The sequence below is a fragment of the Notothenia rossii genome, assembly GCF_949606895.1.
Source record: "Notothenia rossii genome assembly, chromosome: 3".
Taxonomy (NCBI): domain Eukaryota; kingdom Metazoa; phylum Chordata; class Actinopteri; order Perciformes; family Nototheniidae; genus Notothenia; species Notothenia rossii.
This window is the reverse complement of record NC_136901.1, coordinates 67725594-67739113: the sequence shown is the minus strand read 5'-3', so window position 1 is coordinate 67739113 and position 13520 is coordinate 67725594. Positions and strand designations below refer to the sequence as shown.

Sequence of the window (13520 nt, the reverse complement as noted above, 5' to 3'; positions counted from 1 at the left end):
TATCTAGATCCAAAATTGGTTACTTGATTGACAGAAATGTGATCAATAGTAATATTGAGTAAGTAGTACGAAATATATCATACTGGTCATCTTCTCCTCAGCTCTTCTCTGGTATAATAGTTTTACTAGAAGGGCCGTTTCCATGAGCGAAAATAAAGTTCTATTTGCAACAAAATTCAGGAGGTTATTCCATATCCAATGATATTCCACCAAGTTTCATTAAAATTGAGCCAGTATTTTTTTCATTTTCCTTCAGACAAACAAAGAAACAACCAGCATAAAACCATAACCCCCTTGGCTTAGGTAATAATAAAAACTAATTTGAAGACATCTCCTTCTGCTCCATGAAATTTAGATTTTTCCATCGTTTTCTGACATTTCAAAGCTGCACTCATCAATATACTTTTGTATCAACAATGGCTTATTGTCTAACTTTAATGTGAAATGGGTCCCTACTGGTAATGAATCCACTGAGAATGATCATTGATTCTGAAGTTTCCCTGAGCGTTATAAAGTCTTTTTTTTCTTCCTGCAACTGTAATATTTGTGGTTAACACTTACAGCCCTCATGAACCACACGCAGCAGAACACTGTTTTTGTCAGACGAACAAAGTTAACAACTAGCTGCTGAACATAGTAGATAAATTAGCGGCTAAAGAGACACCTATTTCCCTCCAGAGTTGGTGGGGACCAAACATTTAGCAAATAGGAGAGTTCACATGCAGGCGGCCAGAAACCCCAATTCAAACTAATGAAGCCCCGTTGTCGTAAATATGTGAGAAATATTGGGTGATAGACAGATAAATCAACAATAGTGAATTGTAGCCCTCTTTTCCACATGCTACTTTGCTCCATGTGATTGTTTTTATGGTTTCCTTTGTTGCATATTGTATTGCCATTTAGTTGTGTGATTGATTGTGGCTATATCCACTAGAAGAAGGCTTTATCTCCATTATCCTTTGAGGCATGCTTGAGATAAAGGGATATACACATAAACTTGACACGCCTTAATGATAAACCATAAACACAGTGTATATTTAAATGGCACATCAGTGAGCCAAACGCATTGGAGATGGCAGGTAGGAATATTGAAATATGGCTTATTGTCGCGGGCGCTAAGCGAAAGCAATCGGGGAGAATTGGGCGGCATACGGTACGAGGGGTGAGGGTTGAGTTGAGGGAGATTATTGCTGAAGGAGTTGAGTCAAAGGACTATTGTATGTATGGAGATGAGGCGGGGATGAAGGTCGCTCCTCATCCATAACAGATGATTCACAGTCTGCCCTGACCTTTCATACCAGTGGATTTATCTCTCTGCTTACTCCATCTGATGCAAGCAGAGTTCAAATGTACGCCGCTCATAGCCAAAACATACACACATGGATCGTATGCAAACATGCGGACGTCCACATGTTTGATTCGTGGATGCACATTTATAATGCACATTTACCTGCGCATCATGTCAAAGGTTCACTGCGGCACCCTGCTCACATCTAATGTGACAAATAACTTCTTCCTCTGGTTGTATTGTTCTAATCCCTTTAGTGGGCTGCGGAATGGAAATATAATTACATTTCCGTGGTGCAGTGCCTTTGATAAGACAGCCGCTTGCTGAGCTGAATGTCTAACCGAGTTGGACGCCTCTCCAAAGCCCTCTCCACTTTACTTTTCCCCCTGACTCACTCCTCTCCATCTCTTCAGTCTCCCTCTCTCTTATACTTCTTTTTTTCCCGTTTTTGTTCTCTCAACCCCACGCGCTCCCACCCTAGCACTTCAAAAAAGCTAATTCTGCCTCTCTTTCTCACCCGCCCAGGTATTGCAGTGGATAAAAGAGGTGTCGTCTACTTCGTCGATGGCACCACCATTCAGAAGATTAATGAGAGGGGTTTGCTCTCCACCGTGATTGGCTCAAACGGACTGATGTCGATGCAGCCGCTCAGCTGTGATGCACGTATGGACATCAGTCAGGTAAGCTAAAAAAGCTGTCTAGTTAACTGGGGAAGAGCCAGAGCAGCGTCTTTTTGTCCGAATTAACATCTAATCTGTCGAGAAATAAGACTCATTCGTGTGTGTTTTGTGGCGCCTAATTAAAGTAATTAACCCCAAAAAAGGTTATAGATTACCGATATGTTGTTGTTGTTCTCTTACAGTTGGTGATTGTTTTGTCAATCTCAATTGACCGACCCCAAATTGGTTTGTCTTCTTATAGGTGTGTGTGGGTTTCTGGGAGAGAGAGAGAGTAGACAGCCACTGCACAGATTTGATCAGCCAGCCCTCAGATCACACTGCTGACTTATATCAGGCCTATTAGAGCAGAAGATGAATTATAGATGAACTGCTGGCTCTATAGAGGGATCTCTGCTCACACATAGGGGAGGGAAGTGCCTGTGAATGTGCGTCAATATGTGTGTGTGAATGTGTGTATGTATGTGTGAATCTGCGTGTTCAGCCAGGGTGAGCTCCCAGAGGTGCTCTTATATGTCTTTAAAGGGGCCCGTGTTACCTCACAATCCGTCTGTTTGTTGGTTATCGGGCCCTGCAGCGCGTCCAGCCTCATTCATCCTCCATCTGTGTTTGTTCTCATAAACTGCTGTGACCTCAGTGTGGCATCAGTATTGATGGAAACTGGCTTCTATAGCTACGGCTAGACAAACAACACGTCTGTAATTTATGCAGAATAAACAAGCCAAATGTTGGCTTGAAGTCCAAATGAAAGTTGAAGTCTCACTTTATATATAAGGAAACATAATCTGAATTGATACAGCAGCTTCTAAGCTCCAACTCCTGTGGTGCACTACTGACTAGTGCTGGATGTCTTATGAACGTTGATACAAGACTCCCCCCCCCCCCCCCCCCCGTGCTGATAAATTGGCAATCCCCTTTGAAAGTGGAAGTTAGCAAACTGGGCTAACTAACTTTCACTTTTCTTTCAACACTCATTTGACTCTTCTTACTCTCTTTTTTTATTCAGCCGAATCTTTTCAATAAAAAAAAGAAAAGGTCATATGAATCAAGATAAGATAAGATGGACCTTTATGAATCCCTGTGGGGAAATGTTATACTCATATTATATTATGAGGATAGAACAGAAAAGCAATACATAAGATAAAGTACAAATTGATAAAGAATTGGTGACGTACTTCTTCAGAAAAACATCTCTGAATTATATTTTCCTAAGGACATGCATTTCCTATATGTTTGAGATTTAAGACATTCAAAAATAAAATTAATTTTTTTAATATTTGAATGAAAAATTAACCCAAAAAATAAAGCTTTAACAATATGACGTTTCCTTGAAAATTAGACAATTATACAACAATTGTTATACAATACAATTCTCTAGTGTTATTTCAGAACCTCCTGTAGTGTAAGCTGTCAAATGTCATGTATCAGTTGTAGCGATGGCAAAAGACCAGCCTGTCAAAACCCCCTTGACCTCAGCCTTGACACTAATGTACAGACTCCCACATGCATTTAGATCCAAATCACACATCATTCTCACTAATCCAAAGCCCCCCTGCTGGTTAACTACATGTGTGGCTCTTGTATTCAGAACTATTTTTACTGCCTGCCCACACAGACATCGCACCAAAAACTCCTCCTGAACACCCGAGGCGCAATCACCACGGTAGCGCACAAATCAAAAACAAACACGAGGAATATTGATTCCTATCAAATGTTTTTATTTTCTCTCTTCAGTTTGATTTTAATTGAGCGGGGCCCAGCTCTGGAGTTCAACTCAACTTGTGAAAGTGACCGCCTGCCAGCATCGCAAAGTTCAATATCACCAGATTTGATGCGTGTCCTCTTCGGCTAAGGACAGCCTGAGTCCTGCTTGATGAATCTCTCTACCTCTTAAAAAGGGATTTCAAAGTGAACCCTATTCTCTCTCATTTGACAGTGCCTATAATTGGACATGTCAGTGGCAATTTAACATGATCCATTTATTTACCAATCCATCGTCGGAGTCATCAATCACCTTCGCTGATCCTGCAGACGCACCGTCTCAGCAGCTTGCAGTGTGTGTGTGTGTGTGTGTGTGTGTGTGTGTGTGTGTGTGTGTGTGTGTGTGTGTGTGTGTGTGTGTGTGTGTGTGTGTGTGTGTGTGTGTGTGTGTGTGTGTGTGGGATGGGCGGACAGGGATGTGGGCGGTGTGCAGTGGGCGGGTGTAGGTTTGCCTGCCTTTGACCCCCACAGCGTTAGCGGGCAGGGAGTGCTATTTGAGCCCGCAGCGATCATGGTTATTGGCTGACATTTGCGACAGTGCCGAGGCGAGTCTTGAATAAACACGGGGAAGGCTCCCTGCCCGCCGCTGACCTTTGCATGAACAGGGAGGGTCAGGAGGCCTAATGCTGTGTTATTAAGGAGCCATTATTTGTAACACCTGTAGCTGACTATGGTGGGCGATAGCCAAACACTGCTCTCTTGTTCTCCTGTTGTCATTTTTGATAGAAATACACTCACTGTATGTTCTGTCTGTGTTTGCCTACGTGTGTGTGTCTTTCTACAGGTGCGTCTGGAGTGGCCGACAGACCTCGCCATTAACCCGCTGGACAACTCCCTCTACATCCTGGACAACAACATCGTCCTGCAGGTAGAAAAGCCATCAGAACACACAAAAATATCTCAAGTTCAGAAATCCTTTATTTGGCCCACAGCTGGGAAATGTACATTGTTATAAAAATACAAATGTAACATGTATATTTTCTTCTTTTGTGATGCTATTTTATTTCTATTGAGATGTTTACATATTCAATTGTTTATTTCTAGTCTTACATTTCTCAAATGTACAATGCCTTGCTTCTTTTTGCTGCTGCAACGCAAAAATGTAATAAGAATCAATATATTACCAATGAAGTACTTCTTATCTTATCTTGTTATAGCAAAGAGGCAGTGCAGATAAAGAGAAAAAATTGTATTCGTATTTTTTTTTCTTAAATATAAAGCTCAAATAAATACACATTAATGGGGATAAATAGGTAGCAGCATATAAAAGTATTGGAAGATATACAAGTTGTGAATTTGCAACCGTAATAAATTCATTAAATTGTGAAAGTTATCCAGAGTGAATTAAAAATAATGTTTTTGTTCAAGCATATCTTTTCTGAAAGACATTGGCATACATACTGTACATGGCCAAGGAAAGAAAGAATAATGAAATACTCCTCACGATTTGCATTTCTGTCACTTAAGTTGCATTTAGAGCAAGTGAGTCTGCTAATATGACAGAAAGGAAAATAGCATATTGATCAAAATAAAAAAAGCACTCTACAGAAGTTGTTTTTGAGAAAATGTCCCTCTGGTTATGCTAATCACCCTAGAACATGTGAAACCTTAATGAGATGTCAGATCAGGTAGATCCAGGTGTGGAGGTTTGATCCACTGCAGCAACACATTTGATGTCATTTGATATCATTAACTTAGCTTTCTCTCTGCATTTTACAGAGCCTATATCAAAAAGTGTATTTTTTTTTTCCATGTCAGGTATCAGAAAACCTTCAGGTGCGTATTGTGGCGGGCCGCCCCATCCACTGTCAGGTCCCCGGTATCGACCACCACCTGGTGAGATGGGCGGCGGTGCGCACCACCCTGGAGGCAGCCAAGGCCATCGCACTATCCCACCTCGGCACGCTGTACATCGCTGAGACCGACGAGAGGCGCATCAACCGCATCCAACAGGTCACTGTCACTAAAAATACTGAAACATTCATTTAATATAAGTTAGAGATGCTATGATTTGTCAATATAGAGCAGCTACCGTCATGTCATTGAAATCTACTTTTCTAATGCCAGCCATCACCCCATACATTTTCACACCGAGATTATGCGTGAGACATCTTTAAATGGGCCGTATTATAGTTTTGGGGGTTTTCCCTTTCCTGCAGTGTGTTATAAAGGTTTTGGTGCATGTAAACGGTATGCAAAGGCTAAAATACATGAACCGGAGAATGAGCATAATAGGGCCCCTTTAAATCCACTACTTCCTTCATGTTGGAAATTGGTAACCCTTCTGATTTTCATCAAGATGCAAAAAAATTCCTAATCCAACTTTTTAACATATTGCCATACCATTTTTGCCAACGTGTGTGTATTATTTACAAAGGGTTCAAACCAATGCCAGCCTTTGTGAATTATCAGAGAGCAATGGCACCTGCTAATAATAATGTCATTTAAATCTACTGATCTGATGTTAACCATAAGGTTCCAATTTTTACAGAAAGCTTTTAATTAGGGCCGGGACTAGATTAAAAAAAATTAATCTAATTAATTCGAGGTTTTGTAATTAATTAATCGAAATTAATCGCATTTTTAATCACATATAAATATTTGACCTGAGAACAGTGAGAAGATGTCAATAAAGTGTGCCGTCACACAGAGGTAATTTGAATTTCTTACCGTGGTCCAATGATCCCCAGTCAGGGCAACACATTCGGCTTTCTCCAATAAATTCTCTTTATCTTCCTTTTCATTGTCATAAAGCTGCTGGATTCTTTTTGTCACTGTCTTTCTGCATGGCAGCTCATATGTTGTGTCAGACGATGCAATCTGTAGTACCTTTTGCAGCCCATTATCTTCTACCACTCCAAGTGGTCTACAGTCGAGTGCAATCCAGTGAGCTGGTTATTTTTTCAGACGTGGACTTAGTTATCTTGGCCCTGAAACCAGTCATCTGGTTGAGTGTGGGTTGGGTGTGGGTCATACTTGTCAACCCTCCCGATTTTCGCGGGTGCCCTCTCCCGGTTTCCTCCCGGGGTCATATTTCTCCCGATTTCTGACAAAATCAGATTTACACACGACTGTTTCCACTCTGACTTTAATACAGCTACACCATTGTTTGGTTTCCATGGTAACAATTCTCTTTAGTAGCGCGCGCAACTCAAAAGTCTGAGAGGGTGAGGCAGATATTCACAGAAAACAGAACAAGAATCGACAACTACTCTACTCTCTGCTCACTCCTTTCCTGTAAAATGCAGGTCCAGCCCACACATATGCTCCATCAAGGACGGTGCTACAGGCCGCAAGGCAGTGCACTTACAACTACAATAAGCATGTTAATGTTAATCTAACAGCTCCGGCGATCCACTAGCACCGCCCCCCCCCCCCCCCAATTTTGCATTTTGAAATGCTTTCGATTTCTGAGGGCAAGTATGGTGTGGGTCCTTGTACTCGGATTCGGGCTAACGTCCACGCTAGCTTCCACGCTAGCTGCTATAGGTTTTGCATTGAGGTGATACTTGAGGCTTGATGTGCTGCGGTGATATGCGAATTCCTTTTTGCATAATTTGCATACAACCGTGCTCTTATCGACGCTTCCATCCGTCCGTTTTTTAAAACAAAATGTCCCATCCACGGGGCCAACCAAAGCGGTCTCATCAGCTTCTTCGTTCATGTTTGACTATTGTTCACTGTGGTTTGTTGCTGTCTGAAGTCATGAACGTTAGTTGGTGCTCCAGTATAATCGGTACGCCTGAAACTCATCCAGTGAGAAACGTTCCGCAGGGCAAAAATAAGTGCGATTAAAATGCGTTAATCTTTTTAACGCGTTAATGTTTGTGTAATTAATTAATCTTAATTAACGCGTTAAAGTCCCGGCCCTACTTTTAATAATACATACTTGAAGCCATTACTTTCCTCATGTTAAAGGTCCCATCATATGCTTTTCCGTTTATTACCCTTGTGTGTTATTTAGCTTTTTATGCAGTAAAACTCTAACACAGAAAAGACCTGTCTATGCTGCCCCAGAACGCCTCGTTGGAGATTTTTCTATTTCCATTGTTGTCTTCTGGGGCCTATTGACGTCACTACGTCCAAATGGACCAATTGGCACACAGCTATAGAACAATAGGCACACCCTCTGCCAGGGTGGACTCCCGAGCAGCTCAGGAGTCCGCCCCTCGAGGCTCCCGGAGCGGACAGTGTGAGGTGGATTTCCCGCTGTGTTTCCCTGGATGCTGGATATAGACCAAGTGCCGTGCCGGCGGCCCCACAGAGCTCGTCTCGCTGTCTCGCAGACCCCACGCAGCAACCAGGAAACGACACCAGTAACCCAGCTCACACTGTCCGCTCCTCACAGCAGCGAGTCGCGCAACGTCCCGCCAACACGGCCCCCAGACCCCACGCAGCATTCTCATCTGTTTGTCATTACTGGTGTCATTTTCTGGTTGCTAACGCCATTGTAACACATAATCACTGATGTTCCACTGTAACGGTGGTGGACTCATCAGAACAGAGTGGGCGAGCTGACCAATCAGAGCACAGTGGGCCCACAGGCAGGGGGGGGGGCAGGAGCTCCAACAAGGCGTTTAGGACAGAGAGTGAATACACATACTTTACAGAGATGCTGTATGAGAAACCAATGTGATTTTGGAACATTGAACATTGTAAATATATTCTAGTAGACCTCAACAATGGAATTGTGATCAGTAGGAATGGCCAAGACATGGGACCTTTAAAGTGCTGTTTACCATGTGTTAATTATCAAGATTCACTAATCCAACGTATTAACATATTGCAATAATTTAGATTAGATTAGGTTGGATTGCAATAGATCAGATTTGATTAGATGTTGTTTATTGATCCCAAAGAGCATCTATAGCATACATACAATTATATTTACAAAGTATACATATATAATTATTCTATAGAACAGGTGTTATCTCTTGCAAGCCTATGTTGATCATCACAGAGCACGGCTCTTGCAACAATGTATTTACATCTCCAGAAAAACTGACAAACAGCAAAACTTCTCAGTTACAACCAGCCATCCATCTGGCCTATTGACATGTATTCAACCACACAATTGTTGCATCACTGTGGTCTCATTGTTTGCTGCGTTTGCAGAAGCTGCGCAGTAAGAAAAGTGTTCAGAATCCGCCTCTTAAAAATGCACATACCAAACCCCATCGCATCTAACAAACAATCTCAAAAGTCTGTTTTCACTTTTGGAAATAATACTTTTTTGTCCATTAGCTCCATTAGCTAGCAGCATGCTTTAAGAGCCCCGCAGCATGTGGGCAGCAGCAGCACAAAGATATTGCCTGCTAGACTCAATCAATAGTCCCTTTGTGGTCAGCAGCACCACGCTGAGTTCATGTGGAGGCAGACAGGAACATAAAACGCCTCAGATGCCTTTTTGATGGAGACTGGGCCGTCGTGTTGGATAGGGAAATCAAGTCTTTTGAAGTCTTCTTAACTGTATTTATCACTCTTATTTTATGGTGGAATTATTTCTAAAGGCTTATATTATGCAAGCAACCCAACATTCACATATATTTATGAAGGTTCCTGCACAGAGTCTTAGCAGCAAGTACAAGTTCTCCTTTGAGAGTGAATGAAAGCGTTTTTCTGAAAATGAATCGTGAAATAAATTACCGGTGATGTGTTGCAGACTTTCGCAGTGGTTCTGATGTACAATCAACAAATTCATGAACCTGGCAGGCTGACGCAGATTCACTTTGATGCAAAAAAACTCAATTAAAGACAGAAAATGTTGTCACTTGTATGACAGACTAGCTGCGTACAGGTACAGACTGACAATATATTTAAAGCTGATTAAAAAAATGACACGCAAATTAACCGCTACATTTCATCTTAAATGGCTACACCAGCTGCGTCTTGTACTGTTAATCCAGCAAGTATTTCTTCCTCAGTATAATAAGCCTTATTAAATGTGAACGTGCCTTGGCACCAGTCTTTAGGCGAGGCTTTGGCACCGCCGCTGGTCTGCTCTCAAAGTCCAGACGCGTCATTCTGTCTCAAGCAACCCCCAAAACCTTTGGGCAGAACATCAAGGACCCCAAATCCATAACCAATATGTGGTGAATTTTATTTTTAATCTTGAATAGAGGCTGGAGAGTCATTGAATATGCCTGATATTAGAGCTTTGAGGTGAATTAAAATTAAATTGCATTACAAATTAGCTTGGTTGTGGCTGTTTTTCTTTATTTTCAATCAAGCACAAATTAGAAGAAATTGTTTTTTGTGAAGTGGTCAGTGTTTGAAAGTCAGATGTTTTTTTCGCAAACAAGTCACAAGACTTCCTTATTTGAATTCTCAAGCTCTTCTTTATACACACAGTACTGTATACTATGTGTATATATTTAATTATATTTCTAGGAGGACACTTTTAAGTCTTAACTAAGCGTAGTTAGGATTGATTTTCTACTCCGAGATGTTTGATTAATAACGACCATCATCATTACAGTATTTCATCACATTTTAAAGGATTATTTCAACATGTTGTGTCTAACACTTTTATGATTTCTTGCTGCATCTTACAAGAGCACATCTCTCTTGTACATCTCTCACATCCTGTTCTCCTAAAAAACTGTCAAAGCACAAAGGGAGGAAACCAAGAATGACATATTTTAATTTAGCTGTGTAAATTACTTTACGAATATATTTTTTAAAGCCAAACCATGACCATATTTAAAAACCTAACCTTGTTTTGATTTGTTTCAATTCACAACTTTATCTTTAAAAAAATTCCTTTTTCCTCCCTATATAATTGCAGCAGCAGTTAGCTTAGCTGGCTATGCTAGCAACAGGAACACAATGTGCCTACCAGCCTTCCAGTCCTTCCAGTTTCTCCAAACAAACAAGATAAAACGTGTTAATAACTTCAGAGGTACTACAGCCCTGAGAATGATATTCTCATCTAACTCTGTCTAAAGTCAATAAGCCAAATAATGTAGCATGCTCTCTGAGGACTACTTAAGAAACATTACCCCTCCAAGATTAATCAAAATCAATCTGTTGGTGTAGCACCGTACACCCTCATATATTCAGCAGCACTCTCCATCAAGACAATTAGTTTTATTTGTTTGGAGAGCTGGATTTCAAGTTGCAAAGATTTATCAATCTGTCAGCGGGCAAAGCCCCATTTAGTCTGGATGGGAAAGACAAATAATTCTTTTTTTTCCCGGAAATTAAAAAGAGGCACCTGAGATATCATCTAAGATTGTTTGGTTGAAGCACCTGCAGAGAAAATACATCGTCACCATTTTCATATCATTAATCTGCATTCCAGCTCAGGTTTTCATGAAATGCCATAATTATCTTGTTTGTCAGAGAGATTTGACATGGAAAAAATAAACTGTTGAACATTATCTTCTTTTTGAACAGTGATCTCCCTGTATTTTATACTTTCTAACGTTTTTGAACACTTCACAGGTGTCAACCAACGGGGAGATATCTATTATCTCCGGAGCCCCGACGGACTGTGACTGTAAGATCGACCCCAACTGTGACTGCTTCTCTGGTGGGTCCTCACACACACACACAGATATGACTGTATAATTAAGTAATGTGAAACTATTAGATTATGTCTTATAGGATTACATAGTACTAAAAACAACATGTAACTGCACTTTAAAAGCTTATCAGATCATATCTTACTTGGCCTGGTTCAGGCGTGTATCGAAGGAAACAAAACAAGAGCACTTTAAAAGCTATGACGCAACGTTAATAAATTGCAACAGTCCTTTCCTTGATACAGAATAATTAAATCTCGCTGCATCTTTGTCCCTGCGGATTTTATTAGCTTGAGAGGAACCTTTTTTCTCGCATGAATGTCTCTCTCACTGTTCTCTGCACACTTGAATGTGTCTAAATTATTTATTTCAGATATTTCCCTATCTTAGAACGGCTGTTTTGACTCCCCTCCAAAAATAATAAAGGAACAAATTATGATAATGATGTTTGTGTATATAATGACAATACAGACAAAAGCAAAGACTATCTATAATGTCATAATGGAAGAGTAAGTGAATGTAATTTGACTTTGTAAATCTGTGTGTGTGTGTGTGTGTGTGTGTGTGTGTGTGTGTGTGTGTGTGTGTGTGTGTGTGTGTGTGTGTGTGTGTGTGTGTGTGTGTGTGTGTGTGTGTGTGTGTGTGTGTGTTTGTTTGTGTGTATGAAGGGGATGTATTGGTATTCATGGGGAGACTCCAGCTAATTTTCAGCAGGAACCAGCTTGAGAGAAACCTTTTAAATCCATTGAAATTACAGCTGCTGAAAGAGAAAAGCTCTCTTCTAGCTGCCGAAGGTTTTCACTGCTGGGTGTCTCATGTAAGGGCACCTGAAATGAAGTAAGCGGAAGAGGGAAAGGACCAAACAAATAAGCCGATGTTCTTTTGACAGTTAGGCCATGCTTTCATTGTAAGTGTCGTAGCATACGATTTTATCATTTAATTCTGCTCATAAAATCTGTCTCTTTTTTGATTCAAAATGGAGGGGAAGTGTCTCTCCCATTCCACAAGCCAATGGGTTGTAACCGTCCCTTTTTCTTGGGTTGTACTTTGCATATTTTCAATCATGTCTTGCTGTTAACAGATGATTACTCTCTTCAGAGGTTTTCCATTTCCATCCCGTCACTGTAGACTGTCATACAGTGTCTTTGAACATGCACACATACAGTACAAATACAAACAGACATGAACGCACATACAAACGTACGTAATGTGCATGCCGTCAAAAGATAAACTGCAACCCTGCCGCCTGCGGCCCCATCAGAGGCCCGGGCCTACTGCTGACAGCATCTAAAGGGCCTCACCCCCGCTGTGCTACCAAAGACTTCTGAATGCATTCACTCACCCACGACCACCTTCTGATAACGCTGGGGTCACTATCAAGGTGGTTATATCAACTCCATTGGGAAGCTACAGCATCACAACAATTCCAAGTCCTGAGCGAAACTGATAAACGCTTAAGCTGCGTAGATCTCTTTCTCTGAAGAATAATCTGAAATGCTCACTGTGTTAATATCTGAGGGTACTTTTATTCTTGCTATTTTTTTCCAAAAAGAGTGTGTCCTTGTCTAAAGACTGTCTTGTTTTCTGTCATCAGGAGATGGAGGCTACGCACGTGACGCTCGTCTCAAAGCCCCATCCTCTCTGGCCGTGGCCCCCAACGGCACCCTGTATATTGCTGATCTGGGCAACATCCGGATCAGAGCCGTCAGCCCCAACCAGCCTCAGCCTAGCCCGGCTGGACTGATGGAGATCAGCTCCCCACTGGATCAGGAGCTCTATCTCTTCAGCCAGGTACTCAATGCCTGAGCTATTTCTAAAGAGTATTATTATGCCTACATACTACTCCCCCAAGTTACATGAAATTGAATATTTTGCAAAGCTTAAACATCACCTGGTAAAACTTGTAACTGGAGTGTAGCAAAAAGTATAGCTGATAGTACAAATGACTGAAGGCCATCTGTTGAGAACCAAGCTTAAGTCAACTGACAAGGCTAACGTTAGCGTTCTAATATGATTTGTTTAAAGAGTACAAAAGGTAGCCTATTATGTTATAAAGACAACATACTGTATCTGACCTGACATGTATTCATGATGTGACCTATAACACAATATAACTTAAGTTACAAACCTAATAGGCGCATTCACACCGCAGTACTTTTCCCACAAAGGTTCATGAGAACTTAGTTCATCAGAACTCTTTAGTTCTGATGAACTAAATACAGATCGCGTTCACACCGGAATATGTTCCTGGGGGTGGATTAGGCAAAT

At 41.2% G+C, this 13520-nt stretch overlaps 1 protein-coding gene across 1 annotated transcript in view; it reads left to right on the top strand.

Annotated features, from left to right (window-relative positions):
* tenm1 (teneurin transmembrane protein 1) overlaps positions 1-13520 on the top strand; it is a 217906-nt gene that overhangs the window by 181724 nt on the left and 22662 nt on the right. The window contains 5 exon segments of the mRNA XM_079670275.1: positions 1814-1968; positions 4511-4594; positions 5485-5679; positions 11173-11260; positions 12847-13043. Coding sequence (XP_079526401.1) covers positions 1814-1968; positions 4511-4594; positions 5485-5679; positions 11173-11260; positions 12847-13043 — 719 coding nt within the window.